Source organism: Beta vulgaris, chromosome 8 (assembly GCF_026745355.1).
Source record: "Beta vulgaris subsp. vulgaris cultivar EL10 chromosome 8, EL10.2, whole genome shotgun sequence".
Taxonomy (NCBI): domain Eukaryota; kingdom Viridiplantae; phylum Streptophyta; class Magnoliopsida; order Caryophyllales; family Amaranthaceae; genus Beta; species Beta vulgaris.
In genome coordinates this window covers 47,075,865-47,089,805 of record NC_079209.1, presented here as the reverse complement: position 1 = coordinate 47,089,805, position 13,941 = coordinate 47,075,865, and the positions used below count along the sequence as shown (strand labels likewise).

The following is a 13,941-nucleotide window of genomic DNA, read 5'->3' as shown; positions in this document are numbered from 1 at the left end:
AAGTTTTTGAAGACAAGACGATACCAAGTGGGGGTGATTTCGCTCGCATGGCTCACTTAGCTCTTGAACATAATACTTACACACATCAAGTTTATACAATTCAAGCATCCCGACTCCAATGAGTGAGAACGATTGGATCTCTCCACCTGCTAGCATGGTGGTGAAGATCAATTCAGATGCCTATTTGATAACAAAAAGATGGATAGGTATCGGTGTTGTGGTGAGGGATGGAAAGAGAGATGTTCTCTTTGCAGCAACTCGTCGAGTACGAGCTTGGTGGTCTTCAGAAATTGCGAAAAGTAAAGTCCTTCTTCTAGCTATCAAGCTTGCCAAGCGCCATGGTTATGACAATTAACTTCATTTTGGAATCTGATAGTTAAGTGCTTGTTAATTCTCTGTCTTGAGCTGTAGTTTATTATTCAGAATTTGATAGTGTGTTAGAGGATATTTTGTTGTTTAGTTGTCACTTTAATTCCATAGTTTGGTCTCACGTCAAGAGAGGCGGGAGTTTTGTCGCCCACCACCTTGCTAAGTTAGTTTCTTTTAGAGTAGAGCAGGATCGGAAAAATCATTATCTTTTAGAGATTTCCCTCTAAGTACTCTTGGATATTTTTTTTCTCTTGATTAATGATTTATGGTTGTCTCCCCTCAAAAAAAGAGAATGTAAAAGCTAAATGTAATAATTTATCAATTACTAAGAAAAATTACTTACAAAAGATTTTCTAATAATCCTGTTTGTTAGGCATGAAAGCCCTCAAGAGGTACAAAAATGTTGTATACGTAATGAGTTAATTAGTAGCACTATCCCAAAAATTACAATTTCTCTATCATGGTTATCATTATAACAAAGTAATCACAATCACATTTGTATGTACCATTTTAAACTCACTTTACTTTGTGCAAAAATTGTGATGTGATAATTGATTCACCAAAAAATGTACTGGAGTATCAACTAATCAACCCCCTCCCACCCCAACAAAAATGGTATAAATTTGCTGATATCTGATTGTTGATTGTTGTCACTGGCCATGGTCATACCATTCCACGAGTAATTGTCACTGACATTAAGGGGCCAAGTCAGCAAGTAGTCTCCGAAGTGCTTCAGTGAAATTAGATTCGTCCCATTCGGTCCCCTACAACAAGTATGCATAGTGTTAGTTGTAGATATTATATACTACTATATGCTATGAAATAACTATAGTATTATTATTTATCAAATATGAATATGCAAGTAGTAAAACATTGTTGCCAAAAAAAGTGGTGAAACATTACATGCATCATTAATTAGATTGGAAATATTAGTGTATAATTTTCTGAATTTCTGGTCACTATTGGCGGGAAGCAAAAGAACCATATACTTTCTTCGCTCTGTTTTAAATGGAACATTGAGTGAAATTATGTTATTTATTGATCAATTTTAACTCCAATTTATTGCCATTATATAAAGATAAATATAGTCAAATGGGATCTTGTTAGATTCGTCTCAACGCATACTATCAAATTATAACTTTGTTTTATTTTTTACGTGTGCACAACTAAAGATATTAATGATTAAAGAAACGTGTTGGGTTGCATGAAAAAGAAAACGTTTCATTTAAAACAAAACGAAGGAAATATACTATTACTATCGTCCCTATCGTGAAATCAACATCCAAAAAAACCAATGTTGTTGCTATCAATAGAAAACGAAGGATGCATGTTCGTGTCAAAATATGGTTAAAATTCATTTTACATAAATCGGTTTGAATTAGGAATATATAAATAAATATAGTTCATTAATAATTGATAGATATAAATTAAACTCTTAATAAAGGAGTGATAAAAAAATTAATGTACTTCATTCTATTACTTCGTTCATTTGTATTTATTAGTACCTACTTGTATGAAGAGAAATGATATGCCCATATCTGATATGGGGCCAATATCATGGCATTTATGTAATTTTTATGACAAAAATAATGTTAAAAAATTATAATTTTTTGTTTTTTTTTTTTTGAGCTTGTTAGTTGAAATCTTATATCATATCAGCTAGCTATTAAATCATATCTGAACTACATCTAATCATATCAAGATCCGATATGTACAAAGTGTGCACATATCGGATATGGGCAAATACTTTCTCCTTGTATGAAGGGGTGTTTTTTCTAAGAAGCTACAATAACATGTTGTTGATGAAAATGGAAGTGGAACACTATGATGTCAACTTGTAATTTGTAAAGACATTCTTTTACACAAAATTACAGAAAAATGGCATATGCAGTTTTAATAGGAAGGTATAAAGTTGATATATTAAGCATAAACTGAGTACTAATTACGTCTATTATTGATAAGTGATTTTGTCATATATTATCCCCATATAATACTATTTTTTAATATAAATGTTATTATTGCTAACTCTTAGGATTGCATCTACTCCCCCGTTTTTTATATCTTTCCTTTACTATTTGCACAGTCCTTGATGTACAACTTTGACTATGAACATCTCTAACTATACATTAGTCCAAATTATTAAAAGTCGATATTTTAAAAATATACATTGAAATGAATCTAGTAAAATTATAGAAAATCATATTTTTTTCTTATACGGTGATTATTGTGTTTAAAGTTAGAACATTTTGATCATAAAAGTAAGAGAGGGGAGAATAAAGAGAAGGATGGGTGTAATAATGAAACGACAACTAAATGCATACAATGCTGTGATCGATCACTTATTCTTTTTTGAAACATTTTATTCAATAACTCTGAAATCTTCTTCCTAAAAGTGGTGACGAAATCAATGGATTTTAGGAATCCACTCAGTAATTAACTAATTTCAGGCGCATGCATGGGAGTCGCCTCATATCGTAGGCGTGTAGTCACTACGAGCCTGTTCTCCCCAATTTATTTTCAGTTCAGTTCAATTCAATTCAATTCACTTCAGCTCTCGACAATACTTTTACTCTCAAATATCACTATTCATTTCAGTTCAGTTCAGTTCAATTCAGTTCAGCTATTTTATGCCGAAGAGAACAAGTCTTACATGCATAAAATACTGTGATCAGATAACGACTATATATTTTATATGGAATGATATAAACAGTAGTTATATATATTTTTTAATGCTAAGAAGAATTACTCTAGGCTGCTCTCGCATAAGGCTCCCACCCAAAGGCCCATTACAAGTAGGACACTCTCAATCTCTCTCTTCCCTTAAATCCCAAGCAAATGCTTGGGATAGGAATTAAACCCTAGATTTTGCTAGAGAAGATGGGAAAGCTCACCGCTTGAGCCAACCCCAATTCCTAACTGTAGTTATATACTAGTTCACCTACCCTTTTAGACAAAAGATGTAACATTGTCTTTTTCTTTAACCCAAAATTCTGAAAATATTACATTAGCATAAAGGCTGCAAACAGTTACAACAGTCAAAGTTCTCAAAATACAACCAACTAAAAACATTAAAAAGATGAAAGTGTCAAATTAAAGTGGATGTTTTTTTTTTCTTTTTCTTCTTGTAGGGGGGAACTTATTGAACTTGTATTGCGTGCTTAGCATTCTCCAATTTTCATCTCTTATTGCATAAGAGATGTTAATTTGTAGTGTATAAGACTTAGCCAAAGGTTTATAGAAAGGCCGAGTATGATAAGTTTCAACTCAAATTACTATACAACTATTATGCAACGACATGACAATACAACTGACCTCTAACAACCCTCCGAATATTGGAGGAATTTGTGAAAATTTAAATAAATCACGTAATTGTTAAGTATGTGATTGGTTGCGCCTAGGGTTATCGAGCGAGCCGAGCCCGAACAGCGATGGGCTCGGCTCGAGATCGTGATTAGAGTTTGCGGCTCGATCTCGGCTCGTGAGCTCGTTAGGCTAAGGCTCGGCTTGTGAGCTCGTTTAGGCTCAGGCTCGGCTAGTGAGCTCGATTAGGCTCAGGCTCAGCTCGTGAGCTCGATTAGGCTCAGGCTCGATTCGTGAGCTCGTTTAGGCTCGGCTCTCGATTATGGGCTCGAGTTCCTTTGGAAAATTTATTTTTTAATATATATAAATAATTTTTTAATATATAAATAATTTTTTAATATAAAATACTTTAATATAAAATATTTTTGTAATATAAAATATTATTTTTAGTATAAAATAATAATCGAGTTGTTTACGAGCTTTGCCTAGCTCGGCTCGGCTCGTTTAAGTCTCGAGTCGAGCCTGAGCGCGAGCCGAGGTTCAACGAGCCGAGCTTTAATCAAGTCGAGCCCAAGCTGCTCGCAAGCTTGTCAGGCTCATTATTACCCCTAGTTTCTACGTATGATGTATAAAGATCACATAAAATATATTCTGTAGGTAACAATCCAACTCTTTTTTTTAATAAGACCACATATGCAGGACGATTTATGTTGCTAGATTTTATCTAAAAATCAAGTGTTTCTTTTTAATACTATAATAAGCTAATATACTATTATTCCCTTCAAATACTCAGTCCAGGCAACTTGACCTCCCCCGCCTCCCCTAAAGACCAAGTCATTTGGAAAAAGACATGTTCAACCATATAAGTTGCCATACATTAAAAAAAAAAAACTAACTTATTTTAGGCTAAACAAACAACCCACAATCAACTACCACCTGGGGCCAAGATACTGTCATAGAGATTATATCAATAGGATGGAACAAAATATAATAAGGGTGTTCAAACGGTTCACAAAGCTATGTCTATATATGTGGAAGAACTATTTTAGACTTCTGGAAACATTCAAACTACATATACTACAAATGTAAAAGTGTAGTTTGTATTATATTGCCAACTTGATGCTTCAACATACCTCTATTTTGTACTCATTCTTACTCTAATCTTAGATACTAATACAATAATCTAAGGTGTTCATATTGGAGGTGTTTCGCAATTAGAATTTTAATTATTGTTTACTTGACTGTATTAATTATGCAACTATCTTAGATTTACTAGAAATATTCAAATTAGCTATAAAGTGCTCTTTAACCATCTATACAAATATATACTAAGACCTCAAGTACATATACTAAAATCTTAACAACTAGGCTAAGTTGTATTTAGTGTTATTATCATAAAGTATTATATTAATAAATAAAATATTTTCTTACCCGGGACATAGTCCGATCCTAATAACTAGTTATAATAATAAGTTGAATATTCTCCATGCAACAATAATATCACTTCATTGCATGCATGCAGATAATAAAAAAAAATGTAGCTATACTATACTACATGCTAGTATTATTTACAACTACATACACATACGTACCTCAATTCTGAGCCTAAATGCTACGAAATTTGTATGAATATGAACTCCTGCTGTTTCTTGATGCGTTTGAGCTTCCATTGACACAATACTTGCTTCTTTAACTTGTTTTAAAAATTCTAATACTCTAATTACCAAATCTGGAACTGAAGTTTCTCTTCTCAATATTACTTGCAAATCCACCATTCTTTCTCCTGATGTTGATTCAGAGACTGGCGTAACATTAACAGCTAGATTTCGGTTCGTCGCAACATCTAATTGTGTGGTTATTGTAGCCTCTGATGTTCTCTTTTTTAAGAGTTGTGCTTCCAAAAGTTGGCTTCTTTTGCTAAGCTCTGAGAGTTGAGCTTTTAAAGAGCTTAAGTACTCCTTTGTAGTTCTTAATACTGATGCTTTGTCTTTCTGCAATATCAAAATATAAATCATTACTATATGTACAATGTACTACGTAGCATAAGATTGTTAAATTATTGAACACTTTTTATTTAATGCTCCTAAGTGTAACAAGCTAAATTAGAACTTAAGAAGAAGCACAAAGCTAGTTTCACATATGATATTCTCTTTGTCCCATAATCTTTATACGTATTATTTTAAAGAATGTTATAAAATAGAGAGAAAAAGTGGTTGACTATAGGCCGGAATGTTGTAGAAAAAGCACATTTTTTAGTTTCTAGAGTCTATTTCTTAGGCCAAGGATGTCTTGGCCTAGTGATTAAGATTGAGGTGCTGTGAACAATAGGTTATAGGTTCGAATCCTCCTCCCATTCTTTGTACTTTGTACTGCCTTCGTGGCTCATATGGATAAAAAAGAGTCTATTTCTTCGAAAAAGTTCATCGAAAGAAGAATGAAAACAGATATCATGAAAAAACAAAATAGAGCAATAATTTTTTGGAACAGAAAAGATAATTATATACCTTGGTGCCTTGAGGGAGCAAGGATCTTAGAGCTTGGAAGCTTTCATTGATTTTCTCTCTTCTCTTCCTCTCAGATATCATGTGGTGCAACTGAGTGCTAGTAGGGCGGCCTGGCTCTTGCATCCTGCTAAGATTAAGCCCTCTATAAAAGGCAATGGCACGTTTCATCAAAGTTTGCCTCCTAAGATTTTGGTTAGAACATTGTCTTAAACTCGAATGATGATAGCTCTTGAAAGCACTAGCCCTTTGCCTTACTTTGTGACTATCAGGAAAACAACCTTGCTCGCCGCCTCTCGAAGACAAAGAAGGAGAAGACAAGATTGCCAAATAGGCCTTGGTTAGGGCAGCATCCGTGCTTTCTGGTGTAGGAAAAGGAATGTTTTGTAATAAGGGGTGATGGTGAAGATGATTGGAAACACCAATAATCGTAGCAGTAGTAGTAGCAGTAGTAGCAGCAGTAGTTGTCATTGTAGTAAAAGGGATTATTGATTGCATATTTGATGTCACTTGCTGATCAATTATGTTGGAAGGACTTTCCTTAAGAAATTGTTGTTGTTGAAGATGGAAGTTTGAAGAAATCGGATAATTGTACAAGTATGGGAGGTATTCAGGACTGTCCATGGATTGAGAAGATGAAGATGATGGCTTGTTATGTTGATCTTTTGATATTGGAATGTCCGTCATTTGGAATAGGCTTTGCATCTTCAACTTCAAGTTCTTCAATAAAATAAAATCAACATTAATTAGAAACCATGCACATATCACATTCCTCCCAATATTTCAAAAGCTAAGTTTATCGTACAACTGTTATGCAATGGGGAAATGTAAGCGTGTGTTACGTTTGTAACACTGCACGAAATTAATAATTCTATGTAGTACAAATATATATTCCCTCGACCTCAGCCAAGATAACATTTAAGAACTTATAAAATAGATTTTATGTCGTCGAGCAACCAATTACGAATTACCCATTAACCAATCAAACACTTTTGTAATTTTTTATCCAAAAAGTAGCTTTTAATTTGACGGGTACTTACTTGTGGAATATTGGACATGCCAAGTTCAATCTCACCTCTTTCACAACCTAAGAATACTGCAATCTGCATTACATCAAAGTTTCCTCATTAAACCAGTAATTAAATGTATAAGGATAACACAAGTTGAGAATAAGCATATATATATATGGAGTACGTATAAATCTTGAGACAACAAACCTTTATCTTTGCTTCCTGTAAAACATGTACAAAGAAAAAAATAACAATTAGTTACTAATCAATTCTTATATAATAAATTTGCATGCAGCTAATTAGACTAATTATCATAACAAAATGAAGGAAATCTCCTCATTACCAAGTAAAATTGACGTTGTAATTCAATTGATGCTAGCCTATGAAGATCTAACTCCTGCAACTCTAAGTAAGGATTCTTGTTCTTGAATGCAAATCCTGGAACAAGACTGTACATATACACACAAATTACACATACGATATTAATCCCGAACACATATAAAATAGACGGTCTCACAATAACTTATTGTACAACGGAAATAAATGGAAATAGCAATTAGTTGTATCATACTCGTTGCCGATAGTATAAACAGATTGTTTGTACTCGTTAAAGAGCCCTCTAGAAATCGTAACTCCAGATGACGACGAAGAACTCGCCTCTTCTTGGAAATGGCCTTCTTCACAATACAAACAACTGCCACATACAAGAAAATTTACTATTACTCTATTAGCATATATACATGATATGAAGATCAAAGAAACCTAATTTAATAGTAGTACTTTCTCTGTCTGAACTAAATGAAACGTTTCTCTCATAAAAAAGCTCGCATATGAAGTAGAGAAGCGTTTCATTTATTTCAGAACAGATCGAATGAATGAAGTATAATATACGTACTTGAGATGTTGTGAGTAGGTCCAAAGACAAATGTAAGAGGCAGAAAAGGAGTGCATTAGATTAAGGAGGCAGCTAACTCGGTCTCCATTACTGAGTTGGAAGACCGAGTCCATCCGATTTGGTGTTTTTGCATTATGGAGAAAATTTTGTCAGCAGAGTTGTTATAAACTAAGGAATAACACATAGACTCCTCTTACTAGTAGTACATAATTAAAGTGGGTGATTTTTGTAATAATGAACATTCGTATGTACGAAAATTATAAGGCTTGAAAAGTAGTCGTGATTATCTATAACCACATAAATCGAGTCTAGACTATTAAAAAAAACAAATTTCGAGTCGAAATTAAATAAGACAAGGAAATTAATATATAGGAAAATTATGAGTGTCTATAACAAATGATTTGTTTATATATATTTATGTCTGAGAAAAGGTGGCTTGAAAATTATTTGTAGTGATATTAATATATAGGTGGAAATGGAAAAGGAGGGAGTTAGTAGAGAATATTAGGAAGGAAAATTTGAACGTTGTGAATGGTGGGGAAAGATTGTCAAGATGAGATTGAAATAAAGAGGAGAAAACTGGAGGAAAAAAGATTAGCTGGATTTGAGAGAGAAAGAGAGAGAGAGAGAGAGAGAAAGAGAAGGCAGCCAAACGAAGAAGAATATTAAAGGGTGTTCGAAAAGTAAGTGGTCAAAGTCTGCGGTTTGAGAGAAAATATTGAAATGGGTCAAGGTAGGGAGGCATACCAATTACTATCATTTTCTGACGATCTATGCAATTTGGCAAACTCTATTTTTTTATTTTTGGAGTTTTTTTTATTTATTTTCGGTTTTATTTGTTTTTATACTATCGCGTTCTCACTAGTCTGTTTATCTATTTATTAATCCCTTTTGTTACTATATACTCCTAACTCCTGCTTCTGTTTACTTTTGTTCTTTCTGATTTGAATTTATTTTTCTCTAAAAATGATTCCAAAAAGAATAGTATCGAGAATGAAATTAAAGGAGTAATAAAGTAGGAAGAAGAGATGATATGTGTCGCTTTACCCTGAAAAATTATCTCACCTAAGAATTAGTTTGGTTTGATGGAATATGGTGTTTTAAGGAAAATATTAGTTTTTCTTTATTTGGTTTGATGCAAATCTCTTGAGCTAATTAAGAAAGGGAAAAGTGGAGAAAAATTATTTTCTTTCAAATTTGGAGGAAAATGTTTACAAAAAGATGAAAAACTCTTTTCCACCTTGATTTTCCTTTGTAAATCCTTGTCCAACCAAACAACGGAAAATGAAAAAATCTTTTTCTAGAAAACATTTTCCTCCAATATAACCAAGCCCAAATCATTTTCTAGTTGGAGAACAAAATCTTTTACTACCTCTATTTCTCAATAAAAGCATCATAGACAAATAGGAAATATCAAAGAATGTAGAGAGAGAAAGTTGGGACCATAGTAGAGTAGGGTGATTCAAGTTGTGATACAAAAAAAAAAAGTAGTGGTCCTATTTTGCTTTTTAGTGGCAAATTTGTAATTATATTTTTTACCATTTTGAGTTCACAAACTTTTGTATAAGGCAGGCCACACCTTGAACAAATGGTGTGGCCAGCTAATAAAAGGCCCAAGCTAGGCTTTATAATGAAGTCTGCGTCCCCTAAAAAAAGCCCAAGCGTAAAATTCATTTTTTCGGAGGGGTTACTTTTCGTAAAATCATTTACTTTTGAATTTTTTTTTTCTTCTAATTTTTAGGTGTTACTTTTAGTGAAACTAAGGGTTATTTTTTCGAATGCTAAGCGGTTACTTTACTGAAACCAGAGATTACTTTTTGTAATGATAAGGGGTTACTTTTACGGAAAGTATGGGTTACATTTTGTAATTATAAGGGGTACTTCTACGATAAATAGAGGTTACTTTTACTAAAACTATGGGTTACTTTTTCAAATGCTAAGGGTTGCTTTTTTGTAATATTAAGGGTTACTTTTTAGTGAAAGTATGGGTTACTTTTTGCATTATAAGGGTTACTTTATACAAACACCAAACCATTTCTCAATCTCCCTCCCCTTTCTTTGATCAAACCATGGAACCACCACGTCCTCCTCCTCCTCATCACCACCACAGCACCATCGAAACCACCGACTCAAATAACCAACCACCATCATTGGCCTCTCAACTCCTCCATCAAACTATTTCAAATACAGGCCTTCACTTCCATAACCCCACCACCATCATTAGATCGCGAACGAGGTTCATATGGCCTCATCAACTAGCAAAAAGGCGGCACCAAAATTGTCGAATACCTCTCTTCAATCGCCGCCGAAGTTTTCCATCACCTGCAATCTTCAGTCTTTGGGGAAATCACCATTCGCGAACTCAAAGAACATCGTGAATCTTGCCGAAGATCTTCTCCATCAACGACGATTACTCGTGGTGCTCCTCTTCGTGGTTCGCCATTACAGCTTTAATGGCAGAAGAAATCGAGGAGAGAGAAAATGGAAAATGGTGAGAGAGAGAGAGAGAGAGAAGGGAGTAGGATTTTTGTTGGGAAGAGGAGAGAGAAAATGACAAATGTGAGGAGAAGATGAATTAGGGCGGGGAAGGAGGAAGAGGTACGGTAAAACAGTTGGAGATTTGAGGAAGGAAGGAGAAGGAGGATGGGAATTGTTTGGCCGCACGGTTTGTTTGTGTGTGGCCTGTTTTACCAAAAACGGATTGTTTTGAGTTTGGTTGCACTTATTATGACTATTCTATACAAGGAAAGTAATGCACTTATTGAGAAATAAAGCAAGTATTTTTTTTGAAAGAGAAATTTCATTGATTGAAAGTCAAATGATATCTACAATAAGTATTAAAAAGCAAGACACAATCGGACAAGATTAAATCAAATTCGTTTTCGAGAAGAGTACAATGAACCAGATCGAGCAATACATCGTATCCCCCTACCTTGTATTTGATGAATCAAGCAACTATTGATGGGAAGGTCTATCATTCTGACATAATTTGGGGAAGAACATATTATTGATCTAACCATGTTGACTGCATCCGAGTTTCCAATCCTTTTCATGTTGATTGTTTTCAATTTCTTCCAAAACAATTTCTCATACCGTTTTTTTAAAATTTGTGGGAAGATAATAATATCAAACTCCAAAGTTCCATAAAAGGAGAGAAAGGATCCAAAAATTGGGTAGAATACTCTCAAAAAGTGATAGAATGAGATATTGTTAACAACAAAAGCAATAAAAATTAGAAGAAAAAAGAAAAATTGGGGCTTACCACCATCAAAAGGATGATGACAGCCCCAATCTAGAAAAAAAGAATTAGGATTTTTCTAGGAGGAAGAGAAGAGAAGGGGAACGAGGAGGCGGCCTTGCTGATGAAACAAGCATTTAAAACTTGGGAGAAATTATTATTTTAGATAACTTTTGTAGACCAAGTAATAGATAAAGATTTTGAAATAATGTTCAAGATTATATCAACATGTTCAGATTTATTCCATAAAAATGATTCTCTGTAATGTATATTAAGCTAAGGTCAAGCCAAAAACTAGTGTAAATAATATATTATATATGTTGAGCTAATGTGGAGTCAAATTCTAGTGTGAACATTATATGTGTAATGGTTTCATAATCAAGTATGGACTCCAACTCTCCAAGTCCCATCGTGCGTGGTTTATGCCCTTTTCGATAGGAAAAGTAATAGGCTGATTAATTTGTTTCATTACTACGCACACATGTTGACGGGACAGCAGAAGTTAGAAGCAGCTAGCGCAGATATTGTGTAGCATACAGCGAGCTAGCGACTGAAAGGGAGTGAGGACTGAGTACTGAAAAGTAGTAGTAGTAGTATAAATGTATAATTATTTTGTTAAGAGTAATGGAAGGAGCTATGCAATAAGAGACAAGAGTGGATTTAAAGTAAACAACAATGTTACAAATTGAAGATCAAGATCATGCTGTTACGTCAAGTTAGTGCAAAGACCTTTCTAGAGTTAACAAAGCCCTACAAGTTGCCAAATCAAGAGGATAAATATCATTGCATCATGAATCATGATCTCTCTGCAGCCTCAGAATACTACAATACAATCCCTCCTGGCCGGTGTAGGAGGACTAGCTAAAAGAGTGGATTTTGAGATGGTTTGTTATTTCGTTCTAGTGGTGCTAAAGATGGCACTAAGTTGAGCTAATTTGGCTATGGGTTTAGCATGATGCCCAAAAATTGGTTCCCTTGGATCAGTTTGTCATATCTATGTCTATTTGATTTTACATTTTTTTATGTATGACGAGTTACAAAGTTATGAAACAAGGGCCAACCCTTTGCCATTTTTGAGTGATAGTGAGTGGGGACTCTAGATTAGTGGGAGGGAGAAAAACAGATAGAAATGAGATCTTGATGTTAAAAATTAACAGGAAAATAAAAAGGACCTTTTATGATCATGTTTTGCAACAAAAAGCCTTTATATATATTTTTTTTTGGCAAGATAAGACCTTAAAGTAATATTTTTTGGGGAGAAGAAACCTTAGTCACTTTTCCGAAGTTGAGTCGTTGACCTCTATTCTTTGGCAATCTTATTATTTCAACTAGTCTTATTATAGTGAATAATTAGGTATTTTCTCGCAAAAATAATTCTTAGCTAAACCTCTCTATCTCAATCTTCGCTTGTATATATGTGGACTTCAAAGAAAAGCACTGAGTTTCTCAGTGACTTATCGTCGGGTTCAGCTCTCGAATCATCAAGTTCACTCTCCTTAGACCTTCAATTATGATCTCGTCATCATTGGAGCTGGCTTTGACGGGTATAACGCTGCTCTTCATGTCGTCTATAAGGTAATTTTGAATATCGAGTTGATGGCTGAAATTCGATTATGGGTACAATTTTTTTATTTTCATATCTGGGTTGAAGTATTTTTTTTTTCTCAAATTTTTTTTAATATCTGGGCACAAAAATCATTCAAGTTGAAGTATTTTGTCCCAATTTTTTTTTTAATATATGGGCACAAATTTGAAGTTATTTTTCATGAAATTTGAATTTTTTCGCTCATTTTTTATGTAATTCTAATTTGAATATCAACTATATTTGAATGATATTTTAAATAAACTGTAATTTGAGTTTTTTAAAAAAAATAAATAAATTTGTAACACAATACATATTTGTAAGATTTACTATAATTTGAGTTTAAATTTACTCGAACATAGTACATATTCTTAAGATTTACTTACACATATTTTATTTTCAATAACGAAATACGTACCTAGTTAACAGTAAAGTATCCACAAATTTGAGAATGTTCTATTTGAGAATATCGTGAAGCTCTATTCTATGAAGAAACTGATTTTGTTTTGGTTTGGAGTTCGTGTTTGTAATTGAGTTTGTGTTATGGAAAATTTTACTTGAGTTTGAATGTGAGTTGTCTCTGTAATGAGAATGTCGTGTATTTTTTTTTTTTGTTATTGTCTATGGTATTATTGTTTTGTAAGTTCTTGATTATGGATCTTTTTGATTGAATCTTTTTTATTGGCAAGTTTATGTGATTGAGCATTATATGAATTGATTGAGTTTAATAGAGATTTGATTGAATTTTATTTTGGCTAGTTTATGCGTGGAATTGGTTTTGATTAATTGCTTGAGGTTGTAATCGGAAATTTGGAATGTAACATTTATGTCGTGGAGGGGCAATTAAGTAAATTCCTAAGGGACACTATTGATCATCCCTTGGCTTATATAATAGAGATTAGTAAAGTAATAATATTTTTTAAAAAATAATGTAAAGTGATCATTTTTGCTCTTCTCTTTTTCCAATGTGGGACAACTCACATGTGCACAACATACATGGGGTTCTGCACAAGGATGAGAGTTCGGTCCACATACAAGCCCAAAAG

General features: G+C 33.5%; 1 protein-coding gene across 1 annotated transcript; it reads right to left on the bottom strand.

The window, feature by feature from the left end:
• Positions 1-710: 710 nt before the first annotated feature.
• Positions 711-8,687, bottom strand: LOC104909081 (putative transcription factor bHLH041). Its single transcript, XM_019247179.3, has 8 exons — positions 8,076-8,687; positions 7,752-7,874; positions 7,524-7,629; positions 7,388-7,402; positions 7,211-7,273; positions 6,174-6,890; positions 5,262-5,660; positions 711-1,133 (listed from the first exon to the last, which is right to left on the bottom strand). Exons 1-8 carry the CDS (start codon positions 8,186-8,188, stop codon positions 1,065-1,067), a joined length of 1,605 nt encoding a protein of 534 aa, XP_019102724.1. The 5' UTR covers positions 8,189-8,687; the 3' UTR covers positions 711-1,064.
• Between the last annotated feature and the right edge of the window lie 5,254 nt (positions 8,688-13,941).